Source organism: Periophthalmus magnuspinnatus, chromosome 24, assembly GCF_009829125.3.
Source record: "Periophthalmus magnuspinnatus isolate fPerMag1 chromosome 24, fPerMag1.2.pri, whole genome shotgun sequence".
Taxonomy (NCBI): Eukaryota; Metazoa; Chordata; class Actinopteri; order Gobiiformes; family Gobiidae; genus Periophthalmus; species Periophthalmus magnuspinnatus.
Window position 1 is genome coordinate 4,028,871 of NC_047149.1, and position 27,886 is coordinate 4,056,756.

General features: G+C 40.7%; 2 protein-coding genes across 3 annotated transcripts in view; both read right to left on the minus strand.

Moving 5' to 3' along the window:
• Positions 1–27,886, minus strand: part of sobpb (sine oculis binding protein homolog (Drosophila) b) — a 66,012-nt gene that overhangs the window by 7,638 nt on the left and 30,488 nt on the right. Inside the window, exons 6-7 of one of the 2 annotated variants that reach the window (XM_055232218.1) lie at positions 23,907–24,057; positions 21,052–22,689 (exon numbers count right to left, since the gene is read on the minus strand). In XM_055232218.1, the coding sequence (XP_055088193.1) occupies positions 21,062–22,689; positions 23,907–24,057 (1,779 nt within the window). In that variant the 3' untranslated portion in view covers positions 21,052–21,061. Of the gene's footprint in view, positions 1–21,051; positions 22,690–23,906; positions 24,079–27,886 lie in introns of both variants that reach the window. The other variant, XM_033991395.2, reaches the window with a different exon arrangement.
• The window catches only part of LOC117393204 (microtubule-associated protein futsch-like), a 299,761-nt gene continuing 288,291 nt past the window's right edge, over positions 16,417–27,886 (minus strand). Inside the window, exon 26 of the mRNA XM_055232212.1 lies at positions 16,417–16,426. The gene's annotated coding sequence lies outside the window, so the exon portion shown is untranslated. The remainder of the gene's footprint in view (positions 16,427–27,886) is intronic.

The following is a 27,886-nucleotide window of genomic DNA, read 5'->3' on the forward strand; positions in this document are numbered from 1 at the left end:
ATAAGGAGTGTGCAAAGTGCTCCAGACCCTCACTGGGGAACAGCGAGGACAGTATGATGTGGTCATCTCTGTATAAACAATTTGGGATCAGGGACTGAAACCAGTTTCAGCTCTGTGTGTTGGACTAACCTGTTCACATCTGACAGAGACAGAGAGACAGAAACAGGAGCTCAGGGGCTAGAGGGATTAGGCTACATTATAATCTGTGAGTAAAACAGAGGCTGTCCAGTGCCACGGCTCCACAAGCCCATAACGAGGGGCTGAAGTTATCAACAATCAGCACATCTTTGCATGGTGATTATGCAAAGTGGCCTACATTTAGAACAGTAGAGAAGTGAAGCTAAGCGGAGTATGGGTAAAGATCGCCCTGAGACTCCTCCACCTGTTTGTGGCTCGGAGCACAGCCTGTGTCCCGTCCAATGAGCCTCAGGGGCGCCACACTCTGCAGGCTTTGTTTAAGCAACAGTTTGGTCACTGCACGAGGAGAAATGCAGCCTAGTTCATTCAGCAGTTTGTGATTGATGCGTTCGAGCGGAGCAGTGGCAGCTAAACTGCGGTGGCGATCTGTCTAATAACTCACAAACAGATGGGACGTGTAAAATATCAGCATTTCAAAGTCTGACCTCCATTATGGGCATTTATGTAGGCTTATAACTCATCTCAGCACCGGTCTTTTGCAGTCAGCGTTCACTTTGATTTGGCATCAAGCCCTAAGTCATTAAATATCAACTTCATTTTTGGTAATCTCTAAATGTTACGACTTAATTCTTGTAGTGCCTCAATATGACCCTTATACTCTGTCGTGAGTGAGAATGTCATGAAGTCCTTTTTTTTTTTTTTAGGTTAAGTGGCAAAAGAAAAATTCAATTCTGTCAACTGGACAAACGTTTTGCTGCTCATCAAAGCCGTTTCTTCAGTTCTGGTCAGATACTGCTGGACACTGCCTTATATCTGTCTGAAGGGAGGAGCTAACTACACTAAAGCTAACACACCTGTTTGTTTACAGTTTCTGTTTGTTTGGCTCGGTCTATTGAGCTATATTAAGTGTGGACTGTGCCTGAGTCATTATTTGACCCGTTTATTCCCCCTGTCCACTCCGGGACATGAAAACAAATCAAATAAATAAAACAAAATCGGACCTCTGGAATCTGACCCATCTCCAGATCTTGAGCTAGTCTTGGTCGGGAGTACCTTCGCTAGAGGATTTGACCTGTTGTGCATATTTTGGGTTGATGGGGGAAACGGGAGTGCCCTGGAGAAGTCTGTTTAGTCCTGCAGACATTGTTTAGTCCTGGTTAAAAACTTGTTCATTCCTGGTTTTGGTTTGCATTAGTCTTGGGTGATGGGTAATTTAGTTGCAGTAACTGTTTAGTAAATGAATCCTTTTGTTTAAGACTGATTTTGTCATGGATCAGTCCTGGGTCATTCGTGTTCATAACTTCTTCGGTCCCTATAACTGATCATGTCCCGGTTCAGACCTGGTTTCATCTGGATCAGCTCTAGTCTAGACCTGTTTCAGAGTCAGTTTATTCCTGTTTTGCTCTACACATTAGCCTATCTTTACACTATCAGATATGGGTAACTATATGTCTTAGATCAATATCACATTTGTACAAACTTGTGTAGCCTTTGGAAAAACAGACGTCTCATTTGAACTGTATCCGATTACCTGCCCCCCTCCTCCCTGGACATTCTAATCCGCTGGTGCTTATCTAAACACTCCGAGCCATGCTTTTAGTGGAGTTGCGTTCACATGACTGCTGTGTTGAGAGACATCAAACCAAGAACATCTGGGCCCTGTCTCCCTCGCGCTAACATTCACTTTCATTTGGCTATTTATTTATTACAGCTCAAGTTTTTGTTTTTTTAAGAGGGAGGATTACACTTCTATGGGGTATTAACAGCTAACACAAAACATATTTACATCACCATGTTTCCTTTTATTGTTTTGGAAATGATAAATTTGCCCAAAACAACGTATTAACATGTTAAGTAAGTTTTCGTTTTGTGACACTCTGAGTATCACCTGTCTTTGCTCTCCGTGCTAAGTCACTCCACCTTCTGAATGGCATCACAACACAATCAGAGCGCATGGAACTACTACACATCGCGTCAGGTTTGTGAAGTCGTTTGTATATTTATGGACAGAATCTTACAGCTAACTAAAAGAAGGATTCGAATAGGGCCCAGGAGAGATCGCTAGATTACTCAAACATGCATGGATACCATCTAAAACCTCTTCAGACATGTTTTTGATGAAAAAGAAAACATTAAAAAGTCGATTTAGCATAATACCGTCGCTTTAAAGAGCCTGTACCTGATTTTTTTTCACGTATTTAAACTAAATTTGTCTTGTCCCAGTACAGATATTGCATAAGCAGCTCTTGAGGTCAAAATACATCTGCTGCGTCCCGTCTGCATCTAATTATAAGGAGATTTATTGTCCGATAATCAGAAAAAGTGGGGTTAGCATTCTAGTAGTTGTTGTTAGCATTACTTTGACAGCAAAACCGTCTCTGAAAGTGAAAAATGCTTATAAACTCATCATGTTGAATAACCAGGATGCTCAGAATGCATAAGTTAAGTGAGGAGTAACTTTGAAACACTGCAAAAAGTTTAAAATGAACTAGAAAAAAAAATCTGGTAAAGCTAAACTTGTTTGTGGAGGAAATGCTTTTATTTCAAAAACTTTGCAGCCCTTTTTGCATAGATTCTTTACAATATTATATATCATTTATCATCCACATTTTCTTCAGTAGCATATTGCAATTCCAAATGTGTTAGCAGGTCAGGCCTACACACACAAAACAAAAGTGTAGTAGGGCTGCAAGATGAATCGCAATCAAGTTAAAATCACTATTTGAATAGTCATAATTAGCAAGTCTCAAACACAGCAATTTTCCTCGATAAACAATGAAATCTCCTGTCTGATTCGGCATAAAAACTGTTATCCCTGTAGTTTAGATCTGTACAAACATGTTCTGAAATGTGATGCTCGCTTCTTGTCAGCTTTTGTGTTTTTGTCAATTCCTCTGGATGCGTTTAAAAAGTCAACTTTGAAGAAAATCCTGTAAATTACAATTGCAATGCTGGTCAGAAAAAATACAGTTTGATTTGTTTTTACTAAATTGTTCAGGCCTGTAGTGTAGACAGAGATGCAGATTATTTACTTCAATAACAAGTCCTGGTTTAATAAAGAGATTTTAAAGATAGCAGTCTCTAAAACAGTCTCAATTTCAATGTTTATGAATACTTTTTTCACAGTTAAAGTTGTCAAAAGTATTTACGCCGTTGGAAGTCACTTCAACCTCTGACTGTGAAAGGGTGGCCTTTATCTTACCGAGAAATAGTTCAGCTGGAGCTTTCTGCTGCTCGAACACATGGAGCAAAAGACAAAAACATTTCCTGCTGGTCCAACTTAGTAATCAAAATGGAGATCTGAATCGAGATCTGTTTTTGTGTTTTGTAATTACTGTATGGAAGGAATTTAAACCTGGACGGGATTATTTTCATTATTTTACTTTTTCTATTATTATTATTATTATTATTATTATTATTATTATTATTATTATTATTATTATTATTATTATTATTATTATTATTATTATTATTATTATTATTATTATTATTATTATTATTTCAATGAATTATTTCTAGATGTTTTTTTATATTTTGTCTTTTTTATTATTATTATTATTATTATTATTATTATTATTATTATAGGGAGGTGGGAGCTTGAAAAGGGGGAAAAAATGTGATCGGATTGTTACCTTTATAGCTGCTGTTGAGATCTATACTTCAATAAAAATTTGATCACAAAAAGGGTTGTCAAAAGTATTGAAAATAAGAGTAATCAATACTAAAACTAGTATCAAAACTAGCTACTCAATTGAGCAAGTATCGACACTAAAAAAGTCACATTCACAGGACAGAAATGAACCTTTCCTGAATATATTTATAATGATGTGTCTCTATATGTTTCACAAGTATAAGACACATAGACTAGTACACACACATGGACCACTATGAACCTACTGCACACTGAGGATTACACACATATAAGGACAAAGAAAGATGGCTGCCAATCTGCGCCAACGCCATTCTTTTAGTGGTGTCCCGTTCACAAAACCAAGAACATCTGGGCCCTGTCTCCCCCGCGCTCCCATAGACCCTCACACAACCATGGGATCAAACATAAACAAGGGGCGCGCGGCAGGGGAGTCGTTTATCCCCTCTCCTCTTTCCCTCCGTCCCAGTGCGCTTCACTTTCAAACACTCAGCGAATACCCAAGTGGAGGGCTCTGGTTACACGGGGCTATAAAGTGTCCCAAATAAAGGCAGAGGAAACTGAGAGGAGAAGCAAAGCAGCGTTTTCTAGGGGCAGATGGTTAGGGTCATTCCTTTACACTACAGACGGCGGAGAGGGACAATAAGGACTAAAGGTGGGAGCTGTATTAAAAAAAAATTGATAAAATGTTGGTTCCGAGACATGCTGAATTATAATCTCAGGTGTATCTGTAATTATAGGTCCTGTATTACACAAAAGTGATGCTTTTAGCCATGTTCTAATGCTGTTACCTCATGAAAAACAGACCTGGAGTTGTGTTTTGTTTCATTCACACTTTATTATTAGTCTGTTACATTTTCAACACTCAAAATGCTCTGTTCCACCTTGTGATGTCATGAAGTGGTAGATTTCAAGTTAGCTGTTACCTTTTACCCTGTGTTTAGCAAAGATTGGCAATTCCAGGACTGAAATGATCCAAATGATTCTAGTAAGGTGTATGGAGTTTAAAAACACAGTGGAGTACTTCCTGTATTACCACATGATGACATCACAAGGTGGAACAGAGCATTTTCAGTTTGAGAGAAGAACTCAGTAATATATAATGCGTAATATGGGCCCTTTAAAACTATTAAAAGGAACCTCAGAAATAAACCTCTAGTGTAATCTCCCACACAAGGGAACAAAGTGATATTTCTGCTCTTTTCTGGTCCATGAAAAAAATATGTGGCAAAAGAATCTGTCATATTTCTGGATTAAAAGAGCTGTACCTGATTTTTACCATCTTAAAATGTGAAAAACTGAATTGTTTGCAATGGTCCAAAGTTATTCCTCACTTTCCTAACACATTTCTAGCTTTGTAATTATTCACTGCGATGAGTATTTACTGTACGTGTTTTTAACCGTTTTCAGAAGCAACAACTAGCATAACTAGCTAACACTGCGTCAGTATTACTCCCGGGTTTGCAGATGATACAAAAACGCTTTATACTTAGATACAAACATCACGCTGTGGTCTCAAATTTGACCTTTTACAATATATTTTATGTGGGCAAAACACTGTATAAAGAAGTGGACTAAGTGAGTGTGACGTCACCCACAGCGTTCGACTCCAGTCAAATGAAGCTAATCGAGGCTAGAGCGGTTATAGTGGCCAATTTAGAACATCACAGCAACCAAAGATCCATTCCAGAGCGAGGGAGAGAAGGTAACGCCCCTTTCCCCTTCGCACCACTGGTTTAGCATGGAGCAACAATGTCAATCAAACTTGTTGCTAACGCTAGCCAGAGCAACCACAGGGAAAGAAGGCGTCTGATTTATTGTCTGTTATTAATGTTTATATCTTGATTTACGGACAAAATAGCGACCAAAATAACGAGTCTGACAGCAGCAGTTACAGAGAGAGGCCACAGATGGAGCCGGAAATGATTCCATGCCCACTTCCTGTTTGGAACGCGCCAGCTAGCGTGTTAGCTATGGGACCAAACAAATGTTACTTTATTGCATGAAAAAATCAGTAACAAGCCCTTTAAGGATGAACAAAGTGCTACAGCATCAAAACGTGTAATGTGTAGTCAAAATGAGAAAAAATGTTAAAAGTTTGGGGAAGTGTTTGGGTCAAGGACACAATGAGAGCGGAAATCTAACCTCCAAATTTCAAGTTAGTGGGAAAATGTTTCTACCTTCGAGCTACTGCTATCTAAGGTGGTGGCTTACATACATATTACCAAACTAGACGTTATACGAGCTTAATGACATTATATCTGAGGTTTTTTTACTTCTATTACTGTGTCGCCCTCTGTAACCTCATATGCAGCGAGCAGGAAACATGAGTCGAGTAGAAAATGTGGGTGTCTTGCCGAAGGACACAACAAAACAATGGTTACATGTTGATGATTTGGGGTTATATCATTGTTCACCGCAGTCATTTGATAAGGATTGTGTCGTCAGTAGCAGACCCACGCACTGTTTAACCTCGCTCTAGTCTTAAACTTCAGTGCAAGATCTGAAACGGCAAACTCAGAGGGCGTCATACAGGAGCGGGAGGCGTGTAGACTTAAAGAACAGCGCAGTTTTCTTGGAGTTACAAAAAAAAATTGATTTTTTCCAAAACAATGCACACTTTTAAGTTTAGTAAAGACTTCTACTTCTTCTGAAAATTCACACTTTGCTCTGATTGCGTACGACTACTCATTTCTCTAAATCACATGTGTCAAACTCAAGGCCCGGGGGTCAAATGCGGCCCGCCACGTCATTTTATGTGGCCCTCGAGAAGTTAAATTCAAAGGCATGACTGTCATTTTAAAATAAGTCTATGCTGCTTTAATGTTTGCACTGACAATAAACTAATAAGATTTTCCCAGCAAGTGAGAGCAATGAAGTGAGAAATATTTGCAAATAATAATCACAAAATGTTCATGAAGAGGAAAATTGTCGGCGTGGAAGGAAGTTGGAAGGAAGAAAGGTGAAGGTGAATACAAGTTTGTGCTTTGAGGAGAAAAACCTGTCTGTTTTTTGTGTTATGAGGCGGTGTCGGTACACTCCATGTCGACATTCGGTTACATTTAGTGATATTTACACTGCCGTACAGTTACATCTGGCCCTTCATAGCGGCCATTTTGCTGATGTGGCCCTTGGTGAAAATGAGTTTGATGCCCCTGCTCTAAATCAGAGTTAACATATTGACTCAAAATCTTTTCTAGTTTTGTCATTTTCGTGGTTACACAGTACTTTTACTTCCTGGTTGGACATGGGCAGCAGCTATGACATACGTAGACATGTGTTACCTAGCAACTGTAACGTAAACAAAGGCCAAAACGTGTCTAAATTACACAGTAGTTATGATCTGACAAATAAAAGTTAGTGACAACACCATTATTTTGTTAAATCAATGTTTAAACTGTCAGAAAAGTGCTTTCCTTGTGCAGAAATGGGAATGAGATTGGTTGGAGTTGATGACATAAGTCGAGGGATTCTGTTGTACAACTCACAGCAACTTCTGGCATTTTTCAACTTTTGTTTTCTACTTTTCCTCACAGACTGACACTTAACTGATGTAAAGTTATAATCGCTCAGCCCTTTGTTTCATAACAGGCGATGACATTAAACCCATCACTGTTCACTCTATGGAGAAGTAGGTTGTCCATCGCTATCTGAAAGAACAACACTGTATAAATGTATTTATAAGAGACTACGACGACAGACTGACTCAATATCTCACGCGTTTATTTAACTTTGATAAGGAACTTTTAATGCAAGATCACATTATTGTCTATGTCTAAAATGGAGTGGGAAAAAAGCTTTTGGTTATTTAGCTTCACATAACGTATTTTCCGGACGATAACTCACACTTTTTTTCATAGTTTGTCTGGGGGTGTGACTTACACTCAGATGTAACTTATATGTGAAGTTATTAAAGAAGAATTCAATGGATATAGTGATTTGGAGTGAGATCCAGAGTAAACTTGTTAGCTTGTTTTTTATGTTTTATTTATCTGATTAACTGCTAATATTGCATGTTAACAAACCAGACACATGTTCAGTTCTGTCTGTGCTTCATGTAGCTGAATAAATATAAGTGTGTTACGTTGCTGTGATGTACTGATATTCAGCCTGTTGTTCTCTATTTTATTGTTGTTATTATAATACGCCTTTAAGGATAAAATGTCTGTTCTTTGTCTAAATTTCCTCAAAAAATGCGACGTATATGTTTTTTTTCTTCATTATTATGCATTTTTTGGCTGGTGCGACTTATACTCCAGAGCGACTTATATATCTTTTTTGTTTTATTATTATGCATTTTTTGGCTGGTGCGACTTATACTCCAGAGCGACGTATAGTAGAAAATACAGTAAATGGAATACATTGCAAGGACATGGCGCCTATGAGAAGGATAGTGTTACTGCTATCACTGGGCTCTTCCTGTATAAATAGATAAAAATAATAAAAATAATAAAAACAATTAGACAAATATACGAATCTGTCAAATCAGTCGTCCAGGTCTGATCCATAGTAAAAGAAAAATTCTGTCGACTGAAACGTCTTCACTTCAACTTTTTGTCCAGTGACAGATTAGATTTTTTCTTTTTCTATTTAAGTCCAGCTGTCACTCCCCCAGAGGCTGACCAATAGGAAAAGTGTTTAAGCCAACAGTTGCATCAAACACAGAAACAGTGACTCACAATCAGCATGACGAAATGATCAGAATTTTATCGTAACTTTAGACAAAACAGGCTGACGCGTTCTGTCCACTGCCCCGTCACACGCCCAGAGACCCGACCCACTGCTGCCTCCCACAGTTACAGAAGAGCAGAGACCACAACAGAGACTCAGAGGAACCCCACCCCACGGAAGAAGATCCTCCACATCTGTCCTGACTTTGGACTGTCTGATGAGGTCAAAGCAGTCCAACCCGGTCTGGACTTCATCTCACAGTGGACAAATACACTGGTAGAAATTTACAAGATAACCACAAGACACAGCACGTTTTGGTCCTTTATTATTAGTCTGTCTACAACTCCAAAGCTCAAAGTGCTCTGTTCCACCTTGTGATGTCATGATTTGGTAAAAATGGGGAAATCCAGAGTTGAAAGCCAAGTTACAGGCTGGATCTGTGGAGAGGCAAGCCCACTCTGAGTAGGAAGGCATGTTTTCCAAGGTGTTTTTAAGCAATAAAAACACCGTAATGAAATCAATTCTAGACAGATCTGTTTAATGCCATACTGCGGAACATTCCAGGTCAAGCAAACTGTAGCCAAACATGTGCAAGTGCAAATAAACTGTGTATGAAAACAAAATGATATGTAAATCTCATCTGAAGAAGTAATCATTTAATGTTAGACCCACCAACCCAAAGGTCAGTGGTTCCAATCCCAGCTCCGAAAAGTGCATACTGTTGTTGTATTCTTGGGCAAGACACTTCTTCCACCGAGCCACATTATTTCAAAAGATAACATCCCTCTTAATAAATGTAAACAAAATTATTGTTTATTTTTTTATTTAGCCCAATAATTGAGTTCTAGTTCCTTTTAGTTATTATTACAGTTGCCATTGTGTTATTATTATTGGATTTAGACTTTCCTTGGTGCACAAATGTAGAAACCATTAAAAAAAAACATGCTTTAAAAAAACTGACTCTTGTGAGCTGTAAAAACACTCTGTTCCACCTTGTGATGTCATGAAGTGGTAGTTTTCAAGTTAACATCTACTTTTCACCTTCAGTAGAGATTGACAATTCCTGGACTGAAATCATCCAAATGATTCTAGTGAAGATGTATGGAGTTTAAAAACACAGTGGAGTACTTCCTGTATTACCACATGATGACATCATACGGTGGAACAGAGCATTTTCAGTTAGAGAGAAGAACTAGAAGCCTAAATCTGCAGTGTTTGTGTGTTAAACGTGTGAAAGAAACAAAACACAACTCCAGGTGTGTTTGTGATGAGAAAACAACATTAGAACAGAGATCAGAAAACTATGTGAGACCTACAAAACATCTGCATTTGGAAAATACACTTTAAAAACTTCACCTCTGTTTCTAATGAGGCATTTAGCCACTGGAGCGCCCTCTGCTGTCAGAAACGAGAATGAACATTTAGAAAGTAAACAATCATCTTCTCTATGACAGCTACTCTGAATTTAAGAGTGAGAGAGAGAGAGATATGTTGATGAAATGTCTTGCCCAAGGACACAAGGACATTGAAGATGTTCACAAGTATCTGATATGTGTTAAAGAGTTGGATCTGAGTAATCCTTTGGCTTCGATCTACTCACATTCACATTAGTCCAAGCTCCAATGCCACTTCACTATCCTCTACAAGTTCACACACACACACACGCACACACACGCACGCACACACACACACAAAGCTGGACTAGAACTGGACCAAGTCGACATCAGGACTGAGAATATGATTTCAAACTACAGTGGTCCCTCATTTATCGCGGGGGTTATGTTCTAAAAATAACCCACAAAAGGCAAAATCTGTGAAGTATCAGCTTTATTATTTACAGATATTCCATATGTTTTTTGCTGTAAATCCCCTCACCTCACACTTTATACACTTTTCTCACACAGGCATTAACATTTTCTCACATTTCTCTCTTGTTTAAACACTCTCAAAGTTCAAACCTTCGTAGGCGTCTTTGTCAGTGCAGAACGTTTCATCGACATTGTGGGTTTTGTCGGGGAGAAAACAAATTGCAAACACACAGCACTTCAGAGTCACACTGCGATCCAACGTTTATGTATATTTGGCTGAACACATTCTGTACTGTACAGACTGTCAAATAATAAATCAGTTACTGTTTAAGTTACTCTTACTTGAGCAGTACAATGGTAGCTCTGAGTGTCCACTGATCTAAAGGTTGTCAGTTTGAATCCCGCTCTCGACATAAACAACATTGGTTGAGTGCGATGGCTAAATACAAAAAGTACAAATGAAGAGCTGAATAGTAAAACCAGATATTAAATAAAAACATGATAAAACGTTTTTTTGTCTAATGGTGGATTTTATCAGGAACAGACAGGATTATATTTGGATAGCAGTAAAATACATTTGGCTTTGAGCCTCTGATGACTTTTTCAAATGGTTCTTATCTGTTCTTGAAAATGAACTCCTCAAATACAAACAAAGAAGTACACACTTATTCAGAGGAGGGAGAGTAACCAAGAACTGTACTCACGTAAGAGCAACGTTACTTCAAAATAATATTACTCAAGTAGAAGTAGAAGGAAGGATAGTGGTCCATGAAATGACTCAAGTAAGAGTCAAAAGTATTGGGGAAAAGTACTACTCAAGTAAGAGAACAGTTGGGACGTAACATTTGATTTATAATTTGAAGTGAATCTAATGTGAAGGACAAACATTCAATAATTCACAGTTTTTCCAACAGACACATGAGACAAACTAAATCATATCTGAAGGAGCTGCAAGAAACACAAATGTTCAAATCATTTCATATCGTTACATAAAGGTCAAGTCACTTTAGACTCACTCACAGAGGGAAGAGGAACACAACTTTTACTCAAGTAAGAGTACTGTTACACGTAACTGTAACTGAGTACTACCCAGCTAAAGAAAGAGTGTTTTTATTATCATTGTAGTATCGGTATCGAGTATCGAGTCTATTCTTTCAGATGACAGCACTACTAGACTTAGACATTATTTGAGTGTCTGGTTTCGTAACACCTCTGCGAGCCATCACTGTAAAAAAATAAACTCCGACGTCCCTGAACTTTGACCTTTGCTTGGACACCTGATGTGGAATGGAAATCTAAGCGCTCTTTGTCGCAGTCTGGATTATTCGCGGAGCACAGCGTAACCGCGGTAACACGATCCCGCCATGGAAAGATCCCGCTCCGGTGTTAAGGATAGGCCCGCGCTCCGACATGTTTTTGGACGCAGCCACCGCAGCTAAAGCGGGAATACAGAGACCCTTTGATTTGGGCCAAAGAGGGTTGTACGCTATAGCAACAACATCTGGAGAGAGGGAGGGAGGGAGGGAGGAGAAGAGAGGGGGGGAAGAGAGGGGGGAGGAGGGGGAGAGCAGAGAGAAGAGAAATCGAAAGAAAAGAGAGGGAGGAGGGGAGAGAAAAGAGATGAATGAGGGGGAGAGAAAAGACAGAAAGAGAGGGAAGGAGGGGGAGAGGAGAGAAGAAAGAGTGAGAGAAAAGAGGGGGGAGAGAGGGAGGAGGGGGAGAGCAGAGAGAAGAGAGAGGGAGAGAATAGAGAGGGAGGAGGGGGAGAGAAAAGGGAGAAAGAGAGGGAGAGAAAAGAGAGGGAGGAGGGGGAAAGAAAAGACAGAATGAGAGGGAAGGGGGGGAGAGGAGAGAAGCGAGAGTGAGAGAAAAGAGGGGGGAGAGAGGAAGGAGGGGGAGAGCAGAGAGAAGAGAGGGGGAGAGAAAAGAGAGAAAGAGAGAGAGAGAAAAGAGAGAAGAGAGAGTGAGAGAAAAGAGGGGGGAGAAAAGAGAGAGAGGGAGAGGGGAGAGCAGAGAGAAGAGAGAGGGAGAGAAAAGAGAGGGAGGAGGAGGAGAGGGAGAGAGAAAGAGAGGGAGAGAAAAGAGAGGGAGGAGGGGGTGAGAAATGAGATGAAGGAGGGGGAGGGAAAAGATAGGAAGAGAGGAAAGGAGGGGGAGAGGAGAGAAGAGAGAGTGAGGGAAAAGAGGGGGGAGAAAAGAGAGAGAGGCAGGAGGGGGAGAGAAAAGAGGGAAAGAGAGAGGGAAGAGGGGGGAGGGGGATAGAGAGAGAAGAAAGGAAGGAAGGAGGAGAGGGAGGGTTAGAGAAGAGAGAGAGGGAGAGAGAAAAGAAAGGGAGGTGGGAGGGAGAGAACGAGGAGGCAGGAGAGAGAGAGAGCAGGAAAGATTGAGGAGAGGGAGGATTAGAGAAGAGATGGAAGGAGAGAGAAAAGAGAGGGAGGAGGGGGAAAGGGAGAGAGAACGAGGAGGGAGGGGAAGAGGAAGAGAGGGAGGAGAGGGAAAGAGAGAGGAGATGGAGGATTAGAGAGGAGAGGGAGGGAAGAGAAAAGAGAGGGAGGAGGGGGGCAGGGAGAAAAAAGAGAGAGGAGAGAGGAAGGAGGAGAGGGAGGGTTAGATAAGAGGGGGGAGAGAGGAGGAAAGAGGAGAGGGGAGGATTAGAGAAGAGAGGTGGGGGAGAGGGAGAGAGCAAAGAGGAAGGAGGAGAGGGAGGGTTATAGAAGAGAGGAGAAGAGGAAGGGTTAGAGGAGAGGAGAGAAGAGAGAGAGAAGGACAGAGAGGGAAGGAGATGAGAGAGTGGAAGGCAGAGAGTAGAGGTGAGAGAAAGGGAGAGAGAGAAGGCAGAGGGAGGGATTGAGAGAGGAGCGGAAGGGGGAGAGAGAGTGAGAGGAGGAGAGTCTGAGGAGTAGAAAGAGGGGAAGAGATAAGAGAAGAATGGAGGGAGAAGTGAGAAGGAGAGAGAAGAGGAGAGAGTGGGATAGGAGGATTTGAGTGGGAGATAGGGAGAGGAGAGGGAGAGAATGAGAGGAGCGGACTCTCAGTACTAGAGGGAGGGGAGGAGATAGAAGAGGGAGAGAGAGAGAAGATATAGGGAGAGAAGATAAGGAGGGAAGGAGGACTGAGGAGGAGATGGAGGAGGAGAGAGAGGGAAAGCGATGAAGGGAGAGAGAGAGGAGACTAAACCTAAACTACAGGTCTAAACCAGGACCAGAGTGAGTCCAGACCAAACACACCCTTCTGAGAATATTTTTCAAACTAATATTACAACTATTACTGTTTTTGGACACAGTCAGAGCTAAAGCAGGAACATAGAGGTTTAGAGAGACGCAAAGACAAGACCGGGGTCGAAACAACATCTGGACCAGAGAGGAGGAGGAGAGGGAGAGAGGGAGGGACAGAGACAAGAGAGAGGAGAGGGAAAGACAGAGAGGAGAGGGAGAGAGGAGAGGAAGAGAGGGAGGGACAGAGAGAGGAGAGAGGAGAGGAGAGGGAGGGATAGAGAGAGGCAAGGGAGGGAGAGAGGGAAGGGAGAAAAGAGATATAGGGAAAAAGGAAAGGGCGGAGGAGGAGAGGGCAGAGTGCATGATTCATTACAAAATAAACAAGAGCTGTGTACAAGCGAATACTAGGCTGTATGTACTGGGAAACAGGAGAGCGACGGAGGAGAAGGAGAGAAGAGAGAGAAAGGGGAGAGAGGAGAGGGAGGGTGGAAGAGGATGAGGAGGAGCAGAGGGGATCCAAAAGTGCAGGATTCATTACAAAATAAATAGGACTGTGTACAAGTGAATACTAGGCAGTACTGGGATATACTTCAGGACCATAGAGTTTATAGGCAGAGCAAAAATCTCATTTTAATTTGATTTCTGGAGTTATGAGATTATTATTATTATGCAAATGTAACATCATTATGTTTAAATCACAGTATTTATGGTTAAAATCTCTGAGGTAGGTCCGATTTAAAGAATTATTATTGCGTTCTACAGTGTTTCCAAAAACAACATTTACTCTAAAAATCCATTGATCCACTGACACGTGTCACCAGGTGTTTTGATCGACTGGGTTATCTGATTATTCCAGTGCTGTAAATATACTTTTTTCACTTCCTGATGCTTATTTTAGACCTGGCAGTCCTCATTTGATGCATGTTTACACAGAGGAGGGACTCTTTTTTTATCCCTGTGCTGCTGAATTTTCTATTTGGAGACTATAAAAGTTATCTTAAACTTAAATGACACAAAACCAAAATTTCCACATCTGCCTTGAGATTAAATGAAAGAAACGTGGCTGCCAGTCCGGGTCAAACGCATCAACTGAGCTACTATCGACTCTGGTAGCCATCAAACCAAGCGACAGGTCAGATCTGTGGTGAGGCGCCCGTTTCAATGTGGAACAAATGACTTCCATGAACTTTTTGAGCAATTTTGTTCGATAAATGCAACTCATCCAGTTCACACCCCCCCACCATACACCAGTGTACACAAACAGTGGAGCTGAGATAGGTAAGGTTTCTTGCCCGAGGACACAACAGCAGTATGGAATGGTCAGAGGGGAACTGTTCTACCGACTGAGCAACTGAGCAACTGAGCACACCTCCACAGACTGTACGAGACCTCACAGCCAACGCTTTTCACCTAAGACAGTACAATGGGTGTATTTATGTACAGTGGTCCCTCGTTTATCGTGGGGGTTTCATTCTAAAAATAACCCGCAAAGTAGTCAGCTTTATTTTGTACAGTTATTCTATCAGTTTGGCAGCTGTAAAACCCCTCACCACACACTTTATACACTTTTCTCACACAGGCGTTAACATTTTCTCACATTTCTCTCTTGTTTAAACACTCTCAAAGTTCAAACCACGGTGAACTGCGATATATCGAGGGACAACTGTATTTTAAAAAACTGTAGCATAGACTCAAATCTGACTGCTGTGTACTGTCTGCATCTAATTATAAAGCATTTTATCACCCACAAACCAGGAAGTGTGCTGTTAGCATGGTAGGAATAACTTTGGACCCCCTCAAACTGAAACTAGATACACATTTGAGCAAGTATCGATGCTAAAAAGGTCACGTTCACAGGACAGAAATGAACCTTCCCTGAATATGTTTAGAATGATGTTGAGCTGTATCTTTAACAAGTATAAGACACATAGACTAGTGTATGCACATGGACCACTATGAACCTACTGCACAATGAGGACATGGAAATAGAAAACAAAGTACTACTATTTAATGTAGAAAATCATGCTTCATTGTGGCATCAGAATCAGTATCAGAATCTGGTCTATTCCTTAGTGTCGAAATCGAGTTTGAAATGTTAATATCGTGACAACAGTACAGTCTAGACACCCACACTTCACACAGGTTCTAAGGTTCACTGGTACCTCCATAAGACTCGGTTTCTCACAGCTCTTCCAGTGTATGTGTGGTCACTAAACAGCATGGCGCCAAAGGCCGAGCATCCCCGAAACCTGCCTCTCCTCTGGGCTCTCGGGTTACAGCGACAGGATGGAGGGAGGGGGGGCGTGGAGAAAGTCACTTTGAAAGACTACGGGCTGGCCACACGCTGACAGACATGATGCTTTGTTTGCGTAGCGGCATGTTTGGTACACACAGTTTGAGGAGATTTGATTAGGCGCAGAGGGACGGAACAGATGTATGAATGGAGACGCTGGCAGAAGTGTATGTAAGATAATGTACTGCAGATTTATTTTTAATGACACAAACATCATAAGTGACGGTCAAGTTGTTTATGGCTGTGTCCAAATGTCCCCCCTAAACCCATAACCCCTCGTTCACTACACAGCCCTGCACAGATCACTCACAGATCCACAGCTCGCTACTTTCAGGTCACGTGACTCTGGCGTCTGGGTGAAAAAATGTCTAAAGGTTAAGCTCTGATAAAACTTGATTTCTGTTATAAATAATGATCAGAATGGACCGGCACAAATATATGGACTAATAGTAATAACCGTATATGTTTTTGTCAAGCTGGATCGCACGTAAAGGGATTGGATTATTCCTGTTTTTATCTGAGATGTGGAAATTATTGCTCTGTTAACAGCTCAAGCTAAGTTACGTGGCTAACGCTAGCAATTTTACATAGCAATTATTTAGTGTTTTATTCATAATCAGGATCAACAGTGCGATAACCCAGCACTTCTATCTGTTTCATTCAGTCATGTTGTGTCCAGTTTATGATCTGTCGCTGTTCACTGGTGTTTTTCCGACTCTCGCAATGCATTGTGGTCTATATTGACCGGTCTAGTGACCAGTGCTGGACAATACTTTTCAAGGTGCATTGTGGGAAATTTTGAGTGCACTACTTTCTCACCTGTAGTGAAAAAATGCACATTCAGACACCATTAAAAATCGTGTTACTCCTAAATAGTGCCCTAAGTCGGCGGAGTAGTTTGGACGTTCAGACACATCTTATATTTTAATTTGGTGTTTTGGTTCAAGACGATTATCAGAAAGCAGAATGAGCCTCACAAGAGTCTCTCGTTTGGGTTGCCAGTTTCAATTCTGAAATCCAGTTTGTTTAAACCTAAAAGGACAATCATGCGCCACCGTACTGGATCTGATACCACACAGAGCAGAGGAGGAGTCACACTGTCCCTGAACACTTTACACAAGTCATTTTTGTGGTAATTGCAGTTAGATAAATTTAAAATCAGTGGAGTGAGAGCCAGTCCAAAGCACACATGACAACACAGCATCGCCTGCTCTGATTGGCCAGAGCTCAGAGGATAGACCAATTATTATTTAAAGCAACTTTGAGTGATAGTACGTAACTTTCTGAAGGTGGACTGTCATCTGTATGATTCCATGGAAACAGAAAGTTAAAATCATACTTCAGCACATTCTACATCTAGACACATACGTTTTATGCCATACTGTGGAATATTATAGCCAAAGGAACAGCATTTCCATAGAAACAAAGTCAAATAAGCGTCAGGTTTGTTGAGATGCAAGTTTTTCAGTGCAATAAACTCAACCAAAATGAAACAAAACATGCTATTGTTTTAGTCAATTTTTGGTATAAAAAAACAAAACAAAAAACTAAACTGTGACTAAAACTGAAATGTACTAGTAACTGTACTGAACTGTACTGTACTGTACTATTACTTTTCATGCATACTTTTTAAAGTTAGTTAATGTTAACGTTTGGCAACAGCACTTATACTTGAGCACATTTTACTTAAGTACAAATGGTCCAAACATTTTCCATCAATGTTTAAAAATCTACTCAAAAAATGACCCAATTACAGTATTTGTATTTGTGAGTATCTCTAACTAGTTCCTCCTCTGGGAAAAATGCACAATCTGACTTATACAGCAGACAATGATAGATTTTAATTTTCTATTCTGTTTGTATTAGGGATGGGCCGACATGGATTATCATTATCATTATTATTATTATTATTTGTTTTTTGCCGATACCAATATCCAACATTTGGCCTGTTGCTGTGGCCAATACCAATATTTACCAGTCAAAAGTTTAGACGCACTTATGTTTCTTCTTTATTTCCATGATTATTTCCGTTGAAGATTCTCACTGAAGACATCAAATCTATGAATGACACATATGGAATGAAGTAAACTAAAATGAACTCCAAACTTGTTTTCAATTTTTAAAAATAGCCACTCTTTCTTTGATCACTGTTTTGCACGTTTGGTATTTCATGACCCTGATGCGGCACAGCTGTGAAGTGAAAACCATTTTATGTGAATTCATTGAAAAGATATTTGAGAGAAGGTCAGGGGTTTGCAGAGGTATCGACAAAGCAAAGGGTTTGAGTTAGTGGTAAACTTAAAGAGGAAATACACTGAAAAAGCAGGTGTGTTTTGACTGGTAGTAGACCTGTCACAATAATCACTAAATCAACTTATCGTTCAGTATTTCAAACTGGAACAATATTTTTCAGGGGTCAAAATTTTTCGTGTGTACATTTTTTTTGCACTACTGGGAAAGTTTTGGTTATTTTTTGGTCATACATAAAAGGTCATAGCCGTAAAAGGTTGAATGAATAACTTCTATGACTCATTACAGACGCAAACTAACGACTAAACAGTTTCACTCTGCTGTTTATTTATTACAGCTAATATTTTTTTAACAATATTATAGACGTCGTTGATCGTGGCAGGACTGGCTGGTTGTGTACCTCAAAAGCTAACCCTGCCGTTGTGATTGTATTTCAGGACAAAAGTGCTCGTCTTCACAACTTTCTCCGCTTGTGAGTGTGATCGGGTTTGCGGTGGGCGTCATGTGACACTCTGCCTGTGGTTGGAGAGTACAGCCGGGTCTGGCCCAGATCAGGTTTCCAACATGGAGGTGGAAAAAGTGCCTCACTGGCCCTGACTGGAGCAGTGGAGAGTCCCGGGGAAAGCACTCCAGCTCAGAGAGAGGATTACAACGGACTTATGTCATCTGGACTCTGGATCGAGGAAGAAATAGACTCAAAACATGGATTTAGTCTAGTTAAATGAACATAATAAACAGTAAAGAAATATAAACAGTGAAGTATGTGCTGGGTTTTAGATGATATCAGTACATTCTATAGGGCAATCATATTTAAAAAGATGTATATTGATAAAATGAAGCTTTATGTTGTAATACAGTGAGTTCTTGGGTCTAATAAAACATAAAAAAGATCGATTGCAACATCTGTGAATTTATCTTTTGGATATTTCATGGTAAAGTACAACCAGTTTAAATTCAAAGTAACGTCTACCCAGTGTTTTTTATATGTGCTTATTTTAATCTGTAATATGTCTTGAAATTAGCATTAGCATTGAGACTAAATGACCTACATTTATAAGCACACAAACGTCCTTGGGAGAAGTATTCACCTCATTTGTAAAGTTTTACCGTGTCAGTCACATTCGCCCGCAACTCGCTGTCTAGTAACAGTGAGCTGGCTGTATGCTGCGCCAATAAAACACTGACCTGCCCTCCATCTCAAACTATGACAACATCAAATTCAAGAACCTGAAGGAAACCTCTTATCATTTATTTTCAAACTTGATTTATAAATGATTAAATCTAAATTATAACCAGGTCTGAACAAACACTATTTAAAGACTTTGGACAAGGTATTATCTGTACAAATAGTAACAAACCAGGGAGGAGATGTTTACAAAAGGACGAGGGCAGGTTTAAACAACCCCAAAGATTCTTGAGCGCCAAAAAAAGTCCTCGAGATTTGACACAAAACAGAACCACAGAAGAACCACTGTGTTCACACATGTACACATCACAGCAGTATTTCAACTAAACTGAGCTAACCCCAGGTCTGAACCCTAGACTACACCAGGACTACACCAGGACTACACCAGGACTACACCAGGACTACACCAGGACTACACCAGGACTACACCGGGACTAGACCAGGACTAGACCAGGACTAAACCAGGACTACACCAGAACTAAACCAGGACTAAACCAGGACTAGACCAGGACTACACCAGGACTAGACCAGGACTACACCAGGACTACACCAGGACTACACCAAGACTACACCAGGACTACACCAGGACTACACCAGGACTACACCAAGACTACACCAGGACTACACCAGGACTACACCAGGACTAAACCAGGACTAAACCAGGACTAGACCAGGACTAGACCAGGACTAGACCAGGACTACACCAGGACTAAACCAGGACTAAACCAGGACTAAACCAGGACTGAACCAGGACCAAACCAGGACCAAAACCAAGACTACACCCGGACTGACCCAAGACTGAACCGGGACTAAACCAGGACTAGAAGAGAACAAAGCCAAGCTTACATCAGTGTGAACCCTGAAAAGGGTTTTTACTTGAAATTTATCCTGATCGCAATAAAAAAAATTATCATGGAATAAAGATAATATTGTGTACATTTGTGAATTTGTGTTTATGTCTTCTGCTCAATATTTTACATTTTTCAAAAGAAACTGTGGCTCAATAGTTAAGACAACCTCCTTGGAAGATGGAACAGTTGAATAATTCCCTAAAATGCTGTCTAATGTTTGCAAAACACATCAAATGTTAATTGGGATAATCATCCATGAAAGATTATTCTTTATTTTGGCACAATTACAGACAAGTATTTTAAATCACTGACCTCACAGCATGATGATGTGTTAGTACAATTGAGTTTTTTTGTCTCATTCTCCAGAATCAAGATTTCCACAGCCAATAAAACACAAACTGCCCCAGTCATCTTGAAGACGTTTAATTTTCTATTTCCACTTAACTTGAAAAATGACCTGGGTAATTATGGAGGCTAATGAAATGCTTAAGTTTATTGCTTTGGAAGGAAAACCCCTCATTTAAAGATTAGGCTTTTGTCAGGTCCGGACTGTACGTCATCACAACAAAGTGCCGCTCTGCTGGACCATAAAGATCATGCAAGCGAGTGTGTATCACCATAAAAGGAATAAGAGAGAACAAAAGAACATGGCATGTATGTGGAGTAAGAACATGGTGTTTGTGTGGGGTAAGAACATGGCGTGTGTGGGGGGTAAGAACATGGCATGTGTGGGGGTAAGAATATGGCATGTATGTGGGGTAAGCGGGAAATGGGAATTCTCAAAACATTGCCATGTTGACTGCTGGAGAATAAAGATCACACGAACATGCATGAATCACTCTAAATACAGCCTTGATTGGGCAAATAAGTTGCAAAATAGTCAAAGATCAAAAAGCCTTAATATGTCTGCTATCACTCTATTTGAGCACAACATAATTACACAGTAACAGCATCAACATCCCCCCCACAACCTCACACTCCCTCTCTCACCTCTGTCCTTTTACTTGTTCTGCTCCCGGAGGCGTAGACACCTCCTCTTCAGCGCGGGCTCCATGTCCCCACCAGTGGGGGGCGCTGCGGCTGCTGTCCTCAGGCTGCCCTTGTCCCTGAGCTTGGGCAGGAGGAGCGGGGTTGCCGTGGTAACCGTGGTAGCCGTGGTAGTCGCGGTAGGCGTCGGCGTTATGGTCCCGCTGGATTTTGGCGTTGTTGGCAGGGCGTAGGCGTGATCCTCATCTGGGACGTGGGGGTCTTCTCCAACATCTCCTACAACTGGTTCCTCGGTTTGGGGTTCCACGTTTTGGCATTTATTTTCTTTGACTTCTTCCGGGCTAATAGATAAGGGTGAGTTGGACCTATTTGGTGATTTGGCCATACCATTTGTGGCACTTTCGTTTGATTTCAACTGCACAGTTTCATACAGTTGACTGGCTTGTTTTGGACTACAGTTTGGGTCTTTAAGGTGATAGATTTTGTCCGGGGGTGGAGACTGCGAAACGGATCTGATGATATTTCCTGGTCTAACTCCCACCTCCCCAAGCGCTGACAAATCAACCACGCCATTGGCACTTGGCTCTACCTTAACTTGGGTCCTATGCAGCACCCTTTGAATTACATGCCTTTCCGTAGACTGCTTATAATCTAGATTTTCCGAACCTGGAGAGGAGATTTCGCTATTGGGCGTTGAAGATGGTGACGGGAATGATCTTTCGGACTTCACCCAATCTTTTGCGTTGCCGTTCGGTGAGGGTGAATCCCGAGAACCAGCTAGTTTATCGCCTACAGGACTGCTGTTTTCCTCTGGTGACTGCGGCCGTGCTCGGAATCTCGACCTATCTAAACCTTCGGGAACTGGTTGGATCACGCCGCTGTGACTCAAAGAACGTTCCTGGTTTGATTTGAGCGGAATTGGGATCGGTATAGGAATAGGAACCGGAAGAGGAACTATCACTGGATAAGGAACGAGGACCGTCGGATGGGGCAGTAGCGGGCTAAAAGACGGTATTCCATAATTCATCATGGGAGGCATCGGGACGGGTGCTACCGGAGGAACTGGACCTCGCGGTAGCATGTTAAGAGGCGGAGAATGCAGTCCTGGAAAGTACGCGCCGGGAAAGGGGTGCATGAGGCCGGGCGGATTCATGGCGGCAGCGGGCGTAGGGGGCTGCAGGTGGGGTGAGTGCGGGGGTCTATGGATGGGACTGGAGGGTGGTCCTGGGTGTCTCGGGGCACTGGTTAGCGGACTCTTTAGCCCCTGAGCGTGCAGGGGAGGTCGGATGAATGGCATGGGCATCGGGGGGGTGTGGGGGTGGTCTAGCATCGGGCGGGATGGGTGGTGAGGAGGGTGCAGAGCAGGTATGGGGTGGGGGGATGCGGCTATGGCAGGGGGAGGACCGGGCGGTTGGGGCGGAGTAGGTCGGTCCAATGTTCTGGAACCGGATGGCTTCGGTTCCGGTGGAGATTCACAGGCCGTGTTCATTTTGGGGGATGATTTGCGATGTCTGGTCTCACCGTTACTACTGGTCCACGATTCAGGAGTGAGGAGCTTTTGGGGTGTGCTGCTTTTGCCCTCAGAAGATTGTCCCTCCTGGCTGCCACTACTCCGACCCGGACTGGACTCAGAGTTCGGACCTAGATAGATTAAAAGATAGATAAACAATTTTGTTGTCATTCAAGGTACACATTTGACAAACACACGTGACACATTCGTGTGGCTTTGACACCTGTTTAAACCTGCTTTTGGTCATGTTGGGATAAGTATTTCACATTTTCTAACTTAAAATAATGCATTTGGGAAATTTACTTTATAAAGTACACCTTCGTTTCCAATGAGGCATTTAGGCATTAGAGCTCCCTCTGCTGTCTGGAATAGGAATTAACATTTAGAAAGTAAACAAATTAAGTCCTTATCCCCCGTGAGTGCAATGCTAATAGAGCCATGTGTTTGAATGAGTGCAGTGATGGTTTATGGGCTTAAAAGCAGCATAGAGGAAGTGCAGAGTTTTCTCTATGACGCAACTACACTGGCAAAAAGTGAATGAAGCATTTTTGAAGTTCAGAGAAGTTGACATTGAATTAGTAGATTTATTAAACAAGTGTGAATGAAGCATAATACAACTTGGCTACGTTTTTGATCAGGGGACATCATAACATGGTCAAAATGCAATTTTGCATGTGTTTATAGTATATATATATATATATATATATATATATATATATATATATATATATATATATATATATATATATATATATATATATATATATATACTTTGTTCCTTCTTGTGATGTCATTACGTGGCAATACAGGAAGCTGTTTTTAAACTACCTATGCCTTCACTAGAATCATGTGAATCATTTTCAGCCCTGAAATTGTCAAACTCTGTAGCTACAGCTACTATTTCAGCCTCATTGTATCGCCTTCACTGGTCTTTGTACCACCCGATGATTGATTTTCTGAGGTAATCTCAGCTGAACAAAAGGCAAAACTATTTTTTGAGGCAACATTGTATGGTTATTCTAGAGTATTGGAAAGTAAATCAGTCCAATTGAGGCTAAAAATGTCTGTTAACTTTAAAACTACCACTTAATGAAGTCACAAGGTGGAACAGAGAATTTTGAGAAGTAGACTAATATTACAGGTTACTCAGACATGTGTGAATGACACAAGACACAACTCAGGTATGTTCTTGAGGATCTAACAACTTTCCAACATAACTAAAAGTTCACCTGCGTAAAATATCACCTTTAACTCTGTTCTCCTAAAATTGTCGGTCTAACCTGTCATTAGTTTAAAAATTCTTGTCAAATTGAACATTGAGCGGAGAGAAGGTCTTTGGTGATGCTACCTGTGGAGAGAGCAGCCCGGGCCTCCCTGTAGAAGACGTCCATCTTGTACTGGTTGAGGCACTTTGTGGAGCAGAACTGGAGGCGTTCTTCACCCGAGCCGAAGTCCAGGTACTCTTTGGTGTAGCGCACGTGTTTGCACCAATCACAGGCCTGCGACACAGGGGACAGAGACTGCGCCGGGTCACATGGGGAAGTGGAACAGACTTATACATTTAGATTGACTGCACATACACAACCATCACCTAGGTTTAAATGTGCACTGTGTAACTTTTCTGCTGCAAGGTGGAGACATGGAGATGCGCTGTTTTGCTTTCTGATGTTTATTTAAGTACAGGTGTTGTTCTAAAACACCTTCAAAATGCATTATTACTCTTAGGTGGACAAGAACATTTTTTTTTTCCATGGAGACAAGCAAGAGGCCAATATGTCTTATAATATGTTTTGCTGGGAGATGCACTGGTCTCTGTTGTGCTTATAAACTCATCGTGGTGAATAATTAGGAAGTTGAGAATGCATAAATAAAAATCAGGTACAGTGACAGGGACAAGTAGTAGTAGTAGTAGTTGATTGAGCAACCGATACACCGACCCCAGTGTCAATCTTTGGCAGAGACACATTTACTTCCAAAACTGTACATTCTACTTCACCAGAAAGGTTACGTAATGCACCTTTAGGAATTGTTGTTGAATAAGTCGTTCATTGTGATGCCAGCAACAACTGAATTCATTTTTTTGTTTAAATCTAAAGCACAAATAGAGGTTGGTAAAAGTAATTTAAATGTAGGATTATGATGAAAAACCTTTTTGCTTGTAACACAAAGCTAGTATTGACCTCAAAGTAGTGATATATTAATGCCGGCTATGTGCACAAATGTGGATATTGATACTGTTATACAATTATACAATACAATTATATATACTAATTAACATTCAAATTTTAAGGGTAGATGTAAAATTATCACATTTTTATATAGAGCTTTTCCACCTTCATTCACACACCAGTGCACACAGACACTGGGGGCGATCGGGGTTAAGTGTCTTGCCCAAGAACACAACAGGATTCATCTGTGGGAGCTGGAATCACATCGCAAACCTGTAGGTCAACCGATCTACCACTCATCATTGGTCTGACGCTCTACCAATGATGTTTATATCGAGAGCGAGATTCTCCCCACCAATCTTCGGATCAGTGGGCAAACACTCTACCAACTGAGCCACTGCCGTCCTCATGTACACATGGTCACCTGGCCTCCTGCCCTCAAATACAGTTTATGTTAAGGCCATTTCTTTATTGTTCTGTGTCAAGCCCTAGAGCCTATTTGAAAGCCTTTTGTATATGTTTATTGAAATGCCTTCACCCATAAGGTCAGACTAGGATCGGTATTGAAAAATGTTGAAATATACCCCCAAAGAACTTGTTATCGTATCATAATTACACAGTATAGGTAGTTATAATCAGGCCCGTCAACAGAAATGTGGGGGCCCAGCGCAAGAAGCCTCACATGGCCCCCCTCTAATATAAATTATTAGTAAGAGAGTCCAATTCTAGGCCCCTAAAACCCTGAGTCCTGGGGCAACAGACCGCTTTGTCCCTGCCTGTCAACTGCAGGGAATAAAGAGTAAAGTGTGTTCAAACCTGCAGGTGCTCCTCAGTTGTATCTGTGAGGCCAGGTGACCAGGTGATCATGTGTAAATGAGTTAAATTATCATCTTTATATTAGGTCAAAAGTATCAATAATCAGATAATAATCATCACTGAAACAAATTTTGAAACTAGATTTTTAGTATGATTTTGAGATTTATCAGAACAAATATAAGACCTCGTGCTAAGATAAAGTAAGTACTATTATTGTGCATATGAAAATTACATTCTATTACTAAAAAAAGCATTTGGTATCTTTATTGTGGTGTTGTAGTCGGTATCGAGTATTGAGTCAACTCCTTAGGATCAAAAGTGAGTTTGAAATTGTAGTATTGTGACAACACTACTTTATATGTACACAATATGAGATGGTGTAATACGAAGCTGTGTGAGTTGAACCTGGATAAACTAACCCAGGTGTAGTTAAAGCAGTACTACAGTGTGGAGCAGGTTATAGGTTCAGGCAGGGCATGTTACCATAGAGACCAAACCCAGTAAAAAACCAAGGTTAACGCTGGAGTGACGTCTCTAACCCTCTACTCCAGCTCTACAGGGCTGTGTCCAGACTTTTAGCGTGGTACCATCTTTTCTAGAATGTATCACTGAAATGTCACATCTTAAAATTAATACTTTGTATATTTGTAATTTGTTATGTTATAATTTGGACTTTTATGAGTAAAAATGAACAAATATGTGTATTGTAATCATCCCAAATATATATACTTGATTTGATTAGATTCTATTTTATTATTGTGTCTTTCATACAAAAAATGCCGAGTCCTTTAATGGACTTATAAGACATTAACAAAATACAACAGGCCTGTTGCCAGACGTGTGTTACTTGTACTGGTTGAGGCAATACTCTCATTTAAATAAACTCATTTGCCGCTTCTTCCAGGCTTTACAGAGAAATGAAGCTGACTTATAAACATTAGAATGAAACAACCATTTCATCTTGTCGTCATCATTACACCAGAACATATCAGAGCATTGGGTGAACATTTCATCAAATAAAGGATTTATAAATTCATCATAAAATGGACAATACAACAAAAAATGTGCTTCACTTTCCATTTCTCCAACTCACATAAACCACAAAGTCTTTCTTCTTCAGAGGCTTCAGAAAACCTCCCAGTTTCTAAGTCCAGGGGAAGGATCCCTGTCACAGCTGTGCCATCAACCATCTTTGATTCATACTCAAATTTGCTCTGACATAAAATTCAGTATCCACCATATATATATATATATATATATATATATATATATATATATATATATATATATATATATATATATATATATATATATATATATATATATATATATATATATATATATATATATATATGCCCACGAGCAAAAGTCCCCTTGCTGTATACTAGTATTAAAGACCCTGTACCTGATTTCCTGTACCTGTGTATTTGAGCAGAATTTGCCCCACTACAGATATATTTATGAGCAGCTCTTGAGGTCAAAATAAGTCTGCAGTGTAAGTCTGCATCTAATTATAAACGGAGATGCACCGATCCAATACTCTTATCAAATATCAGCGCCGATATTGAAAATTTTACTGGATCGGAAACTGGCTTCCAAATATCGGTTCAGATATCCTGGATGGACATATAAATTGATGTATTATTATTAACTATCTTAGTAGGCCCAGAAAGCCTCGCAATGTTTGATTTTTTTAAATTTTTAAGTTCTTCTGTGGTTACTTGGGAGATAAATAACACACACATAAAACAATTGGATCAGTTTTCAGTCTCTGGTATCGGTTGATATCGGGCATCAGCAAATACTTAAAGCTTTAGTATGAGAATCGGTATTGGAACTGAAAGAACTAAGTATAAAGTGTTTTTTTGGCCATTGTTAGCTGTACCGCGATGCCAAAACTCTGCCCTGGTCTCTGAGTTGTGAAAAGTGCTTATAAACTCATCAGCGTGAGTGATTAGGATGTTCTGAATGCATAAGATAAGAGAGGAATAACTTTGGACCACTGCAACCTGTTTAAAATAGTCTAGTTCTGTTTTTCACATTTTAAAGACAGTACAAATCAAGTGGACTGGTAGTAGCTCAGTTGGTTGATCAATCGACCCACTGACCCTAAGGTTGCGGGTTCAATCTTTGGCAGGAACGCATTTCCTTCCAAAACTGTAGATTCATTTCTGCCTGTTTATAAACAATCCAGTTCTACAACTTGATCAAACTTTGGCCGTCCTCCCGTTCCTGTAACTGTGTAAGTGTCAGTGCAGCTCCACAGTGTAATGCTATCTGCGTGTTATGGTGATATGGCGGTAGGACTGTGGGAGCGTTAGCGTTAGCATGCAGTCCTCAAAGG